The sequence below is a fragment of the Phyllostomus hastatus genome, unplaced genomic scaffold, assembly GCF_019186645.2.
Source record: "Phyllostomus hastatus isolate PE091 unplaced genomic scaffold, TTU_PhHast_1.1 phas_contig_150, whole genome shotgun sequence".
Taxonomy (NCBI): Eukaryota; Metazoa; Chordata; class Mammalia; order Chiroptera; family Phyllostomidae; genus Phyllostomus; species Phyllostomus hastatus.
In genome coordinates this window covers 1612081-1627898 of record NW_025333611.1, presented here as the reverse complement: position 1 = coordinate 1627898, position 15818 = coordinate 1612081, and the positions used below count along the sequence as shown (strand labels likewise).

General features: G+C 52.8%; 1 protein-coding gene across 1 annotated transcript in view; it reads right to left on the bottom strand.

The window, feature by feature from the left end:
* SDK1 (sidekick cell adhesion molecule 1) overlaps positions 1 to 14330 on the bottom strand; it is a 287191-nt gene extending 272861 nt beyond the window's left edge. The window contains exons 1-3 of the mRNA XM_045824331.1: positions 14201 to 14330; positions 3352 to 3458; positions 1085 to 1232 (exon numbers count right to left, since the gene is read on the bottom strand). Coding sequence (XP_045680287.1) covers positions 1085 to 1232; positions 3352 to 3394 — 191 coding nt within the window. The 5' untranslated portion in view covers positions 3395 to 3458; positions 14201 to 14330. The remainder of the gene's footprint in view (positions 1 to 1084; positions 1233 to 3351; positions 3459 to 14200) is intronic.
* Positions 14331 to 15818: the final 1488 nt, after the last annotated feature.

Genomic DNA, 15818 nt, shown 5'->3' with positions numbered 1-15818 from the left:
AGCAGTTACCCTATTTCTAAGGTAACTGCTCTTTAACTAGAATTAAAATAGGGTTTATACATCTATGTTTCCATCTTTTCCCTATTTCCAATAACCAGAACAGAAACATCTGCTAGAGAAACCTGAGGACAGCCTCGGTCTGAGCGGGGTCCAGCTGCCCGGGTGGGCGGCTGTGAGGCTGGGCTCACGGAGGGGGGCCCCGCGCTGCCCTGGTGGGGGAGGCAGGCTTCGCACCCACGGGCCCTGCCGTCCGAAACCCACCCAGCACGGCGTCTCTCGCGGGTCCTTTCTGGAAAACAACCCGAGCGTTTTCTGCTCGTGGTTTTGGCCTCAGCGCGGCCGTCTGACGCCGTGAACGTCCGACTCGCCGCTCACGCCGGCAGCTCCGGGGTCCTCCCGGACGCGCCCCTCCGAGACCCCGGAGTGTGACGCGCTGCCTCGAAATGACCCGGCACGACGCCAGTGACGGAGTGTACGCTACATGTTCTTTTTAATCACTTAAAACTAAGTGAAGAAAATCCGTTTGCCATTAGATAAATAAATTTAACGTAAGATGGCCAGAACGCCCTGAAATAATGCTTAACTAATCACAAAGCAGCCATTCTGCGGTAGACGGGAGGGCCGCTAATTGGATGACGGGAAACAAAGCTGCCACGGCGGGGTAAAAGGGCGGACAGAAATAAGCAGCAATTACGGCTTTCCCGTCAAAAAAAGGGGTGTCCAGCCATAAGGAGAGGAAAAGCCCTAACGCTGCCAGTCGATGCCGGCGGCTCGCCGAGTCCGAGCTCGGAGGTGGACACGACTCGGGGCTGACCACAGCGTCTCAGAGACCGCACTCACACAGGGCGCCACGAGGGGCAGGGCAGGGCAGGGTGCGCGCATGCCAAGAATTGGGGTGCCTGGCTGTTTCCTTAACCTCTCGCACGTTTCCACGCCAAGCTTAAGGCGGCTGCCCCTTAAGGAGGGGGGCAGGGCCACCGCCCACGTGACTCTGTGCAAAGACCGGCCGGCAAACTCAGTGCGTGATCGGTGTCGACAAGTGCAGCGGTTCGCGCCTGGAGCTGGAAGGGCTGAAAGCACTCACATTCGGCTGCTGGGAATGATCTTGTGTCCGTCTCTGAACCAGGTCACCTGAGGCCGGGGGCAGCTGCTGATGGGCGGGAAGTTGAGAACCGCCGCCTGTCCCTGCGGGACCGTGTTCCTCTGCTCCGTGTCCACGAACTCTCCCATATCTGCAGAGAAGACACAGGCCTGTGAAGCCCTGGGAAGCTCTTTTCTGAGGGGAGGGGCCCAAGGTGGAGGTAACCGTAGCTCCCAGCGGGCACCCGTGTCGCTGAGAGGGGCAGCCAGGAGGCAGAGACTGAGCGGTGGCCCGAGGACGCAGACTGGCGGGGGGATGCGAGCGCGGCCCTGCCGGCGCCCCCCCCCGCTGGACCTGGACGCTCCCGCCCCTCAGGCCTGTGGACAGGCTCCCAGAGCCGCATGCACCGGTTTCAGACTCGGCGCTACGGAGCCCTTGGACCTCGCCCAGCTCCCCGGCCTCTCCAGCTGGCTTCACCCCAGCACCCACGGGCGCCCTGACCAGGGTCTCCTTCTCTCCATTTCTGGGGTGGCTGTCTGTCTCCCCTCAGACATCTTTTGGGAGAGAGAACTTTTAACCCCTGACTCACTGTTAGAGGGCTCTCCAAACCCCACACTGCCGACTCAGCTTGCGGTAGGCAGGTTTGGTGCCAGTCTTTGGGTTACTTGTTACCAATTTTAAAAATGGGCTCATGGGGGAAAAGCAGTCACTAGAATGTGGGTGTAAGTGGCCAATTTTTAAATCAGTAACATTTGAGGTTTTTGACAAATTTATGTGAACATGCACAGATGGGGTGCATGTACTATATTTGCCTGAATGTATAGAAATTTGGAATAGTCCACAGAATATCTCTATTATCAATGGCTTTTTGATAAAAAAAAACTATTTCCTATATTATAAGCAGCATTTAATATTCTAGGAAAAAGATAAACTAATTAAACAGATTAGGAATTTAAAGTAAAATTCGTTATCAAAGAGGAGGAGAGAGACAAGAGAAAGTATAAGAGATAAAGGATAGAAACAAGGAGATAAATAATTAAATGAGAGGTCTAAAATTTAATTTTATAAAGTAGAATTTACTGTAGCACAGTAAATTCCAAGCTATTAACTTATTCAAATATGTTTGTGGCATGATTTTATTTATTACGTTTCCAATTTTTCAGTTGAAAAAAATTTTAAATTACTCTGTAGACAGATTCAGCTGAGTGACTTCACCACCACAGTTCAGAAAAATTCATGCCTTCCTTGCAAGCGAAATACAACTAAACACGTGTTAGCAGCTGCATCCCACTTGCAGCACTAGCAATTCCAGAACGGTGAAATAGCCGGAGATGGTTTCACCGTGTGCACGGAACGGGAACACGGAACGGGAACACAGAATGGGAACACGGAAGGCTACGGGCCCCCCCTGGGGCCCAGACGACCAGGGAGAGAGCGCGGCCGAGGCCGGCCAGCGCGGTGCAGTCAGGGGCTCTGGAGAGTGCTCCGACTGCTCGCACGATGTATTAGTGCGTAATTTATAATTTCACAACACTTTGATTTCTTTCAAATGAAGAGACTTTTGGGAGCGAGTCCACAGCTTAATGAGGCGGACAGGCCCGTCTTCTGGTCACAGGTTTTGGAACAGAAAAGTGTGGAATGCTTTGCCTGGGCCAACTTCCCGCCCCCGGTCCTGTCCTCACGGCTGCGTGAGGACTCATGCTCGCGGCCTCTGGACAGCTCCTTGGACTGCTCCTCAAAGTCTCATCCTCCTGAACGGCCGACAGAGAGTTAACCAAGTCACCGTTACATTGCCACCACCGGCGGGGACATTAACCCATGAACTCCCTGTTGTGCAGCTAAAGCGTCTCTCTCTAGACAAGTCATCACTGGAGAGGACCGATTATGGACTGAAGACATTTTATCTAACTGGGTTTATTTTTTATCTTGAAAACACTCGAATCAAACTACAGTGAAAACTATGAGCAACTGAACTAGTCTATGAGACAGAAGGCATCTGGCCCCATTGCTGTGTTTGAATCCTCCGCGGGGTTTGTCGGGCCCTCCATCGGTGGCACCGAAAGAGCAGCCCTACCCTCATCAGCTCCGTCGCCGTCCCTGGACCAGCCACGCCAGCCGCTTACTTATCTCTCTGCCGCGGTTAGCGATGGCTCCACGCCAAACAGAACCCGAGACAGAATCTCGGGCCCCGGGAGGCGGACAGTGACTCTGATGAGCACCCCCCCGCCCCGGCCGCTGCTGACCACAGGGACCGCTGGGTGAGCACCTACATGCGACTCGGACCTCCGACCTCCTCTGCAGCAGAGCTCCCATCCTGTTCCGCACCGCGCAGCGGTAGAGCCCGGCGTCCAGCCGCTGCAGGGACGGGATGACGTACCTGCCGAACACAAGACACGTGTGTTAGCGGTGGCCCCTCCAGGGCAGCCTGGCATCGCAGCTGGGAGCCGCTCAACGGAGACTCCCTTTTCGGTAAACTCACACCGAGGCGACCCTTCCCTGGCCGACACGCTTGCTGCAGCTGCAGCTTACCCAGTGACGTCTCCCCGCTAGCTGGAAACACGACATGAAGTGGGTCCAGATCGGTCTGGCCCATCGCTGTCCCCCTGGGGTGGCCACAGCGCCGTGCGTGCAGGGGATGTCGCTCACAGCGGATTGAAGGAATGAAGTAGCTAAAAACCGTTACACTTAAACTAGACCCCTCACTACAAAGTCTTTGTAATTCTCTCTCTCAGAATTTCTAAAAATTATTTCTAGAACTGGCAACAGACTTAACATAATGTGCTGTGTCACCTTTCGTGGAAGTTTAACCAGTGCTTCCAGAACGTGGCACGGATGACATCACGAGCAGTGACCTCCTGGGGAACGTGGCCTCTCCACTCAAGGCCGTGGACGCCTCCCCACGCGGTGTGCGTGCTTCCCTTCCGCCCCCCCACGTGGCCTTACACTGATTTTCAAACCTGTCTGGATGGCTGAACAGTCACTTCCTTTGTACTTTCCATCCCCATGACTAGAAGCGACCATCCTTCAAATCAACGCCTTTCGGAAAACCTCGGTAAAATTTTATAGGGGAAAAATGTGGATGGAAGATACAGTTTCCATTAGAGCCTTGCTTCAGGTTTACTGTTAGTTTTATAACTTAGGATGTTTTGAAATCCACGAGCAAGTAGGATATATGACCCAGAACCACTTAAAGTGAGTTTTACAGCTCCGAGGCCAAACCTGTCACGCTACATAAGAGAGCACATTAATTGGTTTCTAGGCCATGTTCACAAATGAATCAAGAACAAGGTTTAAGGTTTGGGGCTTGGATGCCTCTCACACGCGGGGAGGCGTCTGTCATAAGAAAGGAGAGCTCAATCCCGGGCGAATGGCCGCCTAGTTTCCGGAGGACAGGAAACGCGGCGATGCTATCCTTTACTGAAGAGATGTTCTGGTGAGAGTCCCCTCAATTTAAAAATACTCTCTCTGACAGAGCGCAATCAGAACAAGTGAAAGCAGGCCCGAGGTACCGCGTGTGGTGTGTTTTATTGCTCAGTTCCAAAGCACACCTTGAAATCACTTGAATTCAACTAATTGCTCATCTTTTTACTCAGATATGTCCAAATATTCAGCCTGAAGAAGGAACTGATAGGCATACTTTTCAAGTGACTAAAACATTTGGACAACAAAGCTAATTCAGTATTAAGCAAATATTAATGGAAGTGTGTTTTCCCTCTGATAACCATCTTGACATGCTATGGCAAGACTAATAAAATCTTTTATGAGGAAAACATTGCTGAGTTGTAATCTTCAAAATGTGATTCTTTTCTGCGGACTAGTTCGTCTCAAATAAAAAATTAATTAGTGAATATAGTCAGAATAACACTGAACTGAACGCAAGGATTTAGTGCCATTTATTTAAACCACAAATAAAAGTAGGAGGACGAGCAGTGTTTATTATATACTGTGACCACGACGAGGAGGCGTTTGGAGGTTAGATTAAAGCAGCGCCAACGCGAGCTTCGGGAGCAGCAAGCACAGCCGTCGCCGCGCACGTCTGAAACCCGTGCGGACGGCTCCCTCGCGGCCGCAGAGCCACCTATGTGGCTACCATTCGTTCTACGATCCTTCCTGCAGAATCCCAAGGAGACACCGAATCCCCTCGCGCTCCCGCAGCGACCCCACACACGGGCGCACAGAACGGCACTGCCTTCCGGCGGCGGAGGGGAGCGGCCACGGGACGGGGGCGTCGGGCATCTGCTGTGTCCTACCGTATCTTCAGTTGACTATCGCCGGGGGGAAAAACATGCAAAAACGTTGCAAAGTACTCCACTCATTACAAGAATTCTTATACAAATTGTGTTCCCCTAACAGATGGGAATATTCACGGCATGCCTATTGTTTATAAACACATTTTTAGGCAGAGGAAGTTTCCTGGCTCTTTATAAGAAAATATGATAAAAATCTCAGGACCATATGCCACTGAAACGTAGAAAATGCTGCTCCGGTTTCGCGTACGCACGGCAGGGAAGGTCTGCAGCCAACGCACCACAGCACGGTCCTGCGGGGCGGACAGGACGCCTGCCAGGCCAGCCCATTATCAGGAGGAGCGAACTGAACAAAAACGAACACGATCACGATAAAACCGAGGGTCTGGAGGTCCGTTTCTGCGAAGCAGAAGAACCGCGGTTCTGACCCGCCGCTCAGGAGGGGCCGCAGCGGCAGCAGCACCAGGGCCTCCAGGAAGAAGCATCCGGCCCTCTCAGCCCGGAACAGTCCCTTCCACTGGCCCTTCCCGGGGCGGACAGTGGGCGTCTGTAGCCTCCCAGGATCTGCCCCCCGTTCCCGCATTTGGAGGATGCGTCCCGCCTGCGTCTTGGTGAGGCGGACCCGAGACACCCGCGGCCACTCGTGTCGTGGACTCGGAGATCTGGGGCTGGGACACCCAGAGGTGGGTCTGTGGGAGATGCATGGGCGGCAGTGGTGGTGGGTGCTGCGGAGCCCCGGGCCGGGCGAGCAGTTCGCGTGTCCTGTGCCAAGCGGGGCAGTGGCCCCAGCAGTGGCACCCGCAGTCCCGTGTCACCAGCATCAGGACACTGGCTTAAATAGGAAGAAAACTAGCTTGCTCCACGAACCCTGCCGTATGAAGTCCGTCAGAAACTGGCTGACTGTCCCTAGGAGGGGACTCTGACGGGCGGCCCCGGAGAGCAGGTGCAAGTGAGACCGAGGGCCAAACAACAGACTCAGCCTGCCCCTCCGGTGCTCCGTGCCCACAGCCCTCCGGACCTGCCTCTCACTGCAGCCACGCCTGCGGCCGCCACTCCCCCACAGCCTGGACTGGCTCCCCACGGGGCAGCGGACAGCACCCTTCCGCCAGCCCTTGCCTCGTGCTCCCGCTTCTCGTCCCGAGAGTCCCCTGGCTCCGGAACATGCACATGGCGCTCGCACCTGAGTGTGCAGCCGGGCGGGGGGGGGCCGGTGGCGAGGGGCCAAAACTCGGCCACCGAGGGAGGAAGCCCACAGATGACTCTCCTTTCACCCCTCGGGCCAGACGGCTCCGAGAACACCTCACGAGGCTCCCTGAGCTCCCAGTGGGACCCAGCCGGGGCCATCTGCGGTGACCGTCGGCTCGGTCACGTCCCCGCCTGGGTTTTGCGCGGGCTGTCCCGCCTCGCTCCTGCCTCGGCCCCGCTGCCTGGGAACACCCCCGAGTAGGGGACCTCACGCGAACCCGCGTCTCCAGCACCGTGTTCGGAGAACCCCAGGTTCTTACGCAAACAGACCTGTCCGATTTGTTGCGAGTGTTCTGCTGGTTTATTTGCCTTTTCGTTTGCGATGATTATTTGACCATATGCTGTAAGATTGGATACGGCTCTCTGTGATCTGTTTTTGGTGAATTTTTCCAATACTTTTTATACTTTGTCTTGGTATATTTATAGATCATTAATTAACCTTTGTTTTCTTATAATTTTCTTATAATAGTTAAATTTTTAAAATGTAACTATTAAGTATACCTAAAATTTATTTTGGTGTTTGGTATAAAATGAGGATCTATTTTTCAATATTGTTTCCAAATAACTGATTTCTTTACCATCGGTTCCAGTGCTCATTTGAGTTTGTGTATTTTTATGTACACAATGGTCCAGTTCAAACTCCCTCCTGGAATATTTATATTTATACCACTCACATGTCAGTGAATCACTGAGACATTCTAACATGCTACTGGAAGGGGAAATTCCTCCCTATTACTCACCTTATGCTTTGAAATTCTTGGCATATTTTTCTGTTTACATTTCTGAATGAGCTCCGGAACCACCTCATGAATCAAGTTACCCTAAAAAAATCTCACTGGGATTTTTATTGAAATCAGGCTAAACTCCTACCATAACTTCAAAGGCACTGACATTTATGCAGGGTTTAGATTTCCTGGCTAGGATACTCTTTTGCATCAGTGACGTCTGCTCCTTTTCTTTATGGCGGTTCCACTCATTTCTTACAGAGGTGACTCCTAGATATTTATTATTCACATTGTGAATTTTTTGTCTATTTACAAGGCTTAAGAAAAAGTACCTTTCCCCTTAACAATTCCTATTTTTTACTGTAATAGGCAAGAACAAGCAGCCGTCCAAGTTCTACTGTCATGCTGTCGCAGAGCTCGAGCCCCAGGGACGGGCCGCGGAGGGGGACGCCGGAAGAGCTTCGGCAGTGCAGAGTGTCCAGTTCCTCTTCCTTCGTAACGCCGGGTGTCGTGCCTCGCAATAAGAAATTCTTGGCTTGGAAATATATACTTTGAATATAACCACAAAATATTTTTTATCCCCAAACAGAAAATAACTTAGAATAAAGGTTTTCTGGGGGAGAAACCTGAACGTATCTGCCTGTCACCCCTGCGTATGCAGACTGGGCGTGGCGATTCGATGGCTGTCACTTCGCCGACACAGCGCCTGCGTGGACACGCGGTCACGAGGACACGCGGACACGAGCACAGACAGAACAACACGGCATCTGAAACTCGCCAGGACCCGGCGTGCCCTTGGGCCGTCACAGCAGCACCACAGAAAATGCTACTTTTTGTCGAAGTTGCACAAGTGAATTTACACAGTTTTAAAGGGTTAGCATTTCCCTAACTGACACCAAAAGGGGAGGGGTGGCCGGGGTTCCTATCAGGCGGGGGGCAGCTGCCATCTTCACGAGGCGCCTGTGTTTTCAGTTTGGGTCCCGGGACGGCCCCACGGGGGTAAACGCGAGACAGCTGAGCGTGCTTACTGGCAGTGGGGAGGTGAAAGGGGAGTCCGAAAAGCAGCATGAGGTGTTCAGAGAGGTTCCGTATGTTGGAAAAACGATGGCAAGACGCGACAGGTCCTTGATGGCCCATCTCGGCCGGTGTCTGCGGCCCTCGGGGACGGAATGCAGTTCACCACGTCGGCCCCGGACCCTTCCGCTTCGGGGAGACCCATTTCTTTGTGGTGAGTTTCTAGCGAAGCCGAAGCGAAGCGCCCGCTTACTTTCACGGCCGTGGCACCGAGTCCCTCCGGCCACAGGACAGCGCCGTCCTCCGGCGCACGGCCACCCGGAGCGCACCGAACCACCCAGCAGGCCCACTCGCGCGTGCAGACAGCGCTGCCGAAAGAGCTCCGTCTCCTCCAGCGTCTTTAAGTTCACGCCCAAGGTGTTTTACCGCAAGTTTAAGTAGCTGCACATTTAAAATAATGGCATAGTGTAGTTTTAGCTTTTTAAAGAAAACTGTTACACCACTGTTTTAAATATATCCAGTGGAATCTGCAAAGTACAGTGATTTTGATATCCACATTATTAATTTTTAAAAATGAACTCTGTATCCAATCCAACTTTTATATTGTTTCTTTTTACTCTTTGACCTTGAGCATTAAATATATTTACCCCACAGACATTTATTCTAATGTACCATATTTTTATGTCTTAAAGATACACACTGATTTTCCATCATACTTCTCTGAAATAAAAATATACATATAGATGGCAATTTAAAGAGAATTTCCTTTGACCAAAAGATTCAAAGTGCTTTAAAAAATTTCTTCTGGGTTACATGTTCACTGTTAATCAAAACACGATAAAGGTATTACCTATTTTGAAAAATAATGATTAAACATTAAAAACTTAGGAAATGTGTTTCTTAATGAGATGGAAGTGACTGATTTTTTTCAATGACTTTACGTTTCATTATGCAGGAAGTTACTACTAGAATGAACAGAACTAGACGGAAACTAACAACAGGAAGAAGAGAAAGCACTGGCCACACGTTCGCACGCAGCCCGCTGGGAGCTGACGGGCACACGGAAGACCACACGTTCGCACGCAGCCCGCTGGGAGCCGACCGGCAGGCACGCGGAGGAAACAAGCCGCAGAGGAGCGGCTGCCGCAGAGCACACTGAAGTAACAAAACCAGGCGTGGGCCTGGTGTGGAATAAATGTTTTGCCAAACTCAGTGGAAGTGTCTTCTGCAGGAATGTCGGGGGAAACATGAAGCGCCAGCTCCCAGCAGTGCCTGTCCCTCCTGCGTCCGGACAGAACGAGGGACTGCGGGGGAAGGGGAACTCTGAACCCTCCTCCTTGAAGTCTGAAGCTCGGCAGGGGAAAGGCAGGCAGAGGGTGCTCAGTAGTAGAATATTTCTCAACTTGTTTTAAATTTCAAACAAATCTTGGCTGCTCCAATTCTAATGCATGCTTGTGCGAGCCAGGGAGCCTTCCGGGAGCCGCTGCCTGCCGGAGCTCCGGCCTCACCGGCGCCGTTTCTCGCGGGGCCGCAGTCGCTCAGCGCTCGTTACACCTTCCCCGCGTGCGGCACGGCGCCCTCTCTGATGACAGTCGGGGCGGGAAGGAAGGCAGCTAGCCAGAGCCTGCTGCCGCTCTGGCTGCCCGCATGCACAGCGCCCCTAAACCCAGAAAACTCCAAGGCTGGTCAGAATACCCCACGTCTAGTGTCACACTTTGCAGCCACGAGAGATAGGGTTAGGACCCCCAGTCAAGGTGGAGGTGTAGGCAGACACGCCTGGCCTCCTCCCCCAAGCATGGAAAGAATTACAACCCGACCTCAAAACCAGTACTACTCGGGACCGTCAGGAAGTCGGGCTGCGTGGAAGACCGACAACCGAGGAGTGAAAGGAGCCCCGTGCACCCAGACGGGCAGGAGGGCGGGTCACGGAGACGGAGAGGTGGTGAGGCGGGAAAAGGCAGCGGCGGCAGCAGCAGAGGGGGAGCAGATGGGAGGGGCAGCTTCGGGAGCAGCGGTCCCAACCCCAGGCCAGACCACACAGCCCGGTTCCAGCACAGGGAAGACAGACAGATCCCCGCTACCTCTGGCTGTAAACACCAGCAGGGGTTGGGGTGGCAGAAGAAACTGCCAGAATTTTGCCACTTAAAGGGCCAGCACAGTCACAGAATGTATGCAGACCTACCTGTTCTGAGACTCAACACCAGGGCAGAAGCCAGAGGGGCACCAGTTGCACACGGGAAGAGGGTGCAGCGACTGAAAACAGGGCGAGCGCTGGGCGAGCCACCAGAAGCCCGGGGGTGGCACTGTCCCCTCCCAGAGCCGTCCCCACACAGCCACAGAGTGGTGACGTGGGTTGCCCACCCTGGCAATTACCTAAGCCTCCACCCCACACAATTCACAGGTGCCTTTTCTGCAACAGCCCATGCTACTAAGATAGGGAGTCAAAGCAGCCCCACCCAGTACACAGAAACAAGCACAGGGAGGCTGCCAAATTGAGGAGACAAAGAAATACTGCCTGAATGAAAGAACAGAGCAAAACCCTAGAAAAAGAATTAAGCAAAATAGAGATAACCAAACTATCAGATGCAGAGTTCAAAACACTGGTCATGAGGATGCTCAGAGAAATCCCTGAGTATGGCAAAAAATAAAGGAAGAAATGAAGGTCATACTAAGTGAACAAAGAATAGGCCACAGGAAAGTAACAGAGAAGGTAAGAAAACTGGGATTCAAACCAATGATTTGGAACATAAGGAAGAGGTAAACTTTTGAACAGAACAAAAAGAAAAAACAAGAATTTAAAAAAATGAGGATAGGCTTAGGAACCTCTGGGACATCTCCAAACCTGCCAACACCCAAATCATAGGGGCGCAAGAAGGCGAACAGGAAGAGCAAGAAACTGAAAACTTATTTGAAAAAGTAATGAAGGAAAACTTCCCTAATTTGTCAAAGGAAATAAACATATAAGTCCAGGAAGCACAGAGAACCCCAAACAAGCTGGACCCAGAGAGGACCACACCAAGCCACATCACAATTAAAATGCCAACGGTTAAAGATAGAGAATCTTAGAAGCAGCAAGAGAAAAGCAGAGAGTTACCTACAAAGGAGTTCCCATAAGACTGTCAGTGGATTTCCCAAAAGAAACCTTACAGGCAAGAAGGGACTGGCAAGAAGTATCCAAAGTGATGAAAAGCAAGGACCTACAGCCTAGATTGCTCTATCCAGCAAAACTATCATTTAGAATCAAAAGGCAGATAAAGAACTTCCAAGATGAGAAAAAACTAAAGGAATTCATCATCACCAAATCATTTATTGTATGAAATGCTGAAGGGATTTATTTAAGAAAACGATCAAAACCATGAACATTAAAAAGGCAACAAATTCACAACTGTCAGCAACTGAATCTTAAAATAACAAAACTAAGCAAACAATCAGAACGGGAGCAGAACCATAGGTATGGAGATCATTTGGAGGGCTATCAGCTGGGAGGGAGAAGGGGAAATGGGGTAAATGGTGCAGGGATTAAGAAGCATCATTGGCAGGTAGAAAATAGACAGAGAGAGGTTAAGAATAGTGTAAGAAATGGAGAAGCCAAAGAACTTACACACGTGACCCATGGACATGAATTAAGGGGGGGATTGCTGGAGAGAAGGGGGGTACCGGGCAGAGGGGGGTGACAGGGGAAAAACTGGGACAACTTAATAGCATAATCAATAAAATGTACTTAAAAACAAAACATGTTTGGAGGGAAGGGTAAGACAGCTCTTCTATGGGCTGTCTAGAAGCCCGATGTTTGGTTTGAGCCAATGTTTCGAGCTGCGTGTGTGTCCTGCACCCTAAGGTGCGGTGGGGCAGGACAACCCGGGCGGGGAGGGGCCCTCCTGCTGTGAGACGGGGGCAGCAGCACGAGAAGCCGGAGGAGAGGACTCCTGGCAGCCGCCCACGCATGGGCGCGCACTCGGGCAGCTCGGCTCCAGAGGACCAGCAAGGGGAAGCGGAAGACCCAAAATCAGCTGCTCAGCCACTGTCCACGGCTCCGGGCCCCGGTGTGAAGACCACCGCCGTGGGTCGTCCAGTTACTGCTGGTTATCAGGACGAACACACTGGACTCTTCAAAATCGTCATTGCTTTCACCCCAGGGCACCAGAATGCTGCCATTTAGTCTTGATGGGACCCTCTGAGGTGGGCTCTGTTACACCCACTGTGCGGGTAAGAACAGAGAGACCGCTCAGGTGAGACGGCGTGCCGCCAGGTCCCTCAGGCAGTGAGCTGGACCGAGTGTTTGCACTCAGGGCACCTGCTGTTAAAGCCCATGCATGACTCACAGGGTTTTCATTTCCAAGTTCCCCGTTTCTCTTTCTCACACGCCCCCTAACAAAGCAAGCCGTAATGTCACATTACAACAACGCACTGCCTGGGGTTTATTAATAGGTAGCATGTGGTCCGGAAAATACGCTGTGCACACACATTCGAGCTCCCAAGGCCCCAAGTGAGGTGTGACCGCCCCCCCGCAGATTCCGTAAGTGGGGTTCACGAGCGCCCTGCCGGAAGTCAGCCGTCACGCTGCCTGGTGGGGAGCTGGCATTCACACTGGGGTCCGCTCCACGTCAACTAGCTCTTAAAACCATGTCATTGCTCCCAGTGGCAGACACTCCAACAGCGAAGTGCTAACGAGGGAAGAGGAGGCCGTGCAGGGCGGCGGGCGGCGGACCTGAGCACCGCCAAGGTGGCACCCCGCGGGGGCGCCAGAGAGCACGGGGGACCGCACGGCCGCGCCTTACCAGGGGCGGCATTGCACAGGGCCTGCTCCTGGGGGTGCAGAACGGGGGGGGGGGGGCCAGGCCTGCTGACTGGTCAGGAGGGGCTGGAAAGCACGTGTATGGAACGCCTCACCACGGTTAAATGTTGGTACCCAGCTAGGAGATCCATCCCGCGTGTATGTCCATATACACCGTAAACGGATGTTTCTTGAACACACACACGCGCCACACCGCGTGTGCAGGCTGAGCGTGCTGCACGGACCACCTTGTTGGAGCCCCCGAGGCGGGGAGTGAGCGGGGCCCTCTCTCTATCTAGAACAGCCCCAGGAAGCCCCTCCTCTCTCGCACCCCTTTTCAACGAGGGCGCGGGCGCGGGCGCGGCACTGCTGATCCGCACTGCCTGGGCTCCCTGGACTTCCCCGCCAGGCACCCATCCTCCGTCCTGCCCAGAACGGCAGCGTCCAGCACAACCGCCCGCCCATGCATGTGGAGGGCGAACAGATGTGAACCTGGAAGGACCCCACGCCCACCTGCCCAGGCTCGCTGCTGCTGCTGCTGCTGCTGCCGACGCTGCTGCTGCTTCCCTGGTGCAGCCACGGCTCGGGCCCGTCTCTGTCCTGTGCCGGGCCCCGCAGCGTCACACTCTCACTCCTGCACCCCGGGGCCCAGCCCCCGCGGGTGGTTCTGCTGCCGGACGCAGACGCCCTCCTCGTGCCCCCCCTGCCCTGGCGGCACCTCTCCCATCCCGACCCTACGAGCTCACTAAGAAGGCTCCTTGACTAGTTAAAGCTGCTGTGTGCCTGTCAGGTAGTAGCCCTCCTGGGGTGGGGGGGGGGGCGGGGGGGCTGTTGCCAGGAGAAAGGAGATTTATCATCCTGTAGCTTTTTTGGTCTGGCAATTTCACGAACGGGCTCAGTTTTACAATTATGATGCCAGACTTCCTAGGTGTACATGCAACCTGTTTCAGACTAGTAGCTCCCTCTCTAAGTATGTGTTCGAGCCTACTCCGTTCATCCTAGAAGTCTCACTGGAAACCCAGCCCACCACCCCCACCCCTGTGCCGGCGTGGCCAGCAAGGCAGACACTGCGGACACCTTGCCGGGACGAGCCTCAGCTGCAGGCAGCCATTACCTGTACTCGCCGCTGTAGGCAGTGAGCTCGCTGTCACCGCGCAGCCACTTGACCTCCAGAGGCCAGCTGCCCTCGGCGAGGCAGGTGAGGACCAGGCGGTTCCCTTCCAGGTGCACCTGCGGCAGGCCCGGCTCCGTCTTAAAATACGGCACGACATCATCTGAAACATTAAAAAAAAAGAAGAAAGAAAAAACTGAGCAAAGTGCACATGAACATGGCATTCATCCAATCAAACAATCACTTGTTCAAATAGATCTAATTTTTGAAAGTAGCAATGATGGCTATTTGGCCCAATTAAGTAGCAAATAATGCTTGACCCCCTTGAAACATGCGGTGCCCTAGATAATATTTGCGAAGGCTGAAAGCTCACTGATAGCACCATTCGAAAGCATGTGACAAGTTCATCTGGGCTATTTCCATTTAGGACTAATACTCACTTATCAAAGGGAAATACTGGGCAATCTCTGTTATAAGTAGGCGTTCTATTCTCAAAGTAGCAAGAAAGGTCTCTACCTGGGCTCTGAAGGAGAAGTGTCCTCAGGTAACCTTCAGTCACTTAAAGAAAGTAATTAGGATGAGCAGCATTCATACACTCACAGGTGACATGAACCACATCAGCTGTCACCTCTCACACACGGCCTCTCTCAGGGGCTCGCCATGGGCCACAGAACCGCACACCTGGGTGCGTCTGGTCAGAGGACACCGCCCAGCAGCGGGAAGGCACTAACTGTTGCTAACACGACACACGACCCGGGGGAACCTCACGGGGAGAAGTCCATCGCACAGGCTTCCATCCCAAAGCTCGCAGAAGCGCAAAGCCAGGCCGCGCTGACCTGGAGTGTCAGAGGTCAGGAGGAGCATTACCCGTGGGGATGGGGGGAGGGGAGTCAGGCCACCAGGTAGGATCTACTTCTCCGTGTGGTTATACAAGGAGTATGGATTTTGTGAAAATTCATTGAAAACCATTCTATAAATGACCTGCACAGTTTTTGTGTTCTAAGAAGCTTGTCCAGAAAGTATCAGGCCATGTAACAGACATTTCCTGAAGAAGATACAAGATACAAGAAACATCGTACACAGGACAAGGATGCCTCAGTCCCCTTCAAAGTAGGCACCTTGGAACCTCACACAGTTCTCCCAGTTGCCATCGGCTGGGGCAACCACACACCGATGTTTCTCTCCATCTCCTCCCTCCCTTACCCTCTCTAAAAATAAACAAATACAATCTTAAAAAAATACTTGAGGTATTAGTCTCAAGTGTTTAACATAGGTAAGCCAATGTGCGGAACAGCCCAGCTGTCTCCCAGAGCCCAGCACTGTTTCCCACTGAAATACACAAAGTACGTCACCAAATTAAGAGAGACATAAATGTAACAAAACACGAAAGCTTTGGAGAGAGAGACAAAAGGACTAGGATTCGGCACTTCGGAAGGCTGTGGCCTTTATTTGCCTTAAATGGAACAGAGAAAGTCAGAAAAGGTCCACGAAGACAAACACGACCGAGCTACCGCCCAGATGAGCTGACCAAACTCTGACCTGGGAAAAAGCCAGCGGGGTCCGCCGGACGCTCTTTGAGGCGGGGGTGGGGGGGTGGGGGGGGGGTGGGGGGTGGGGGGGT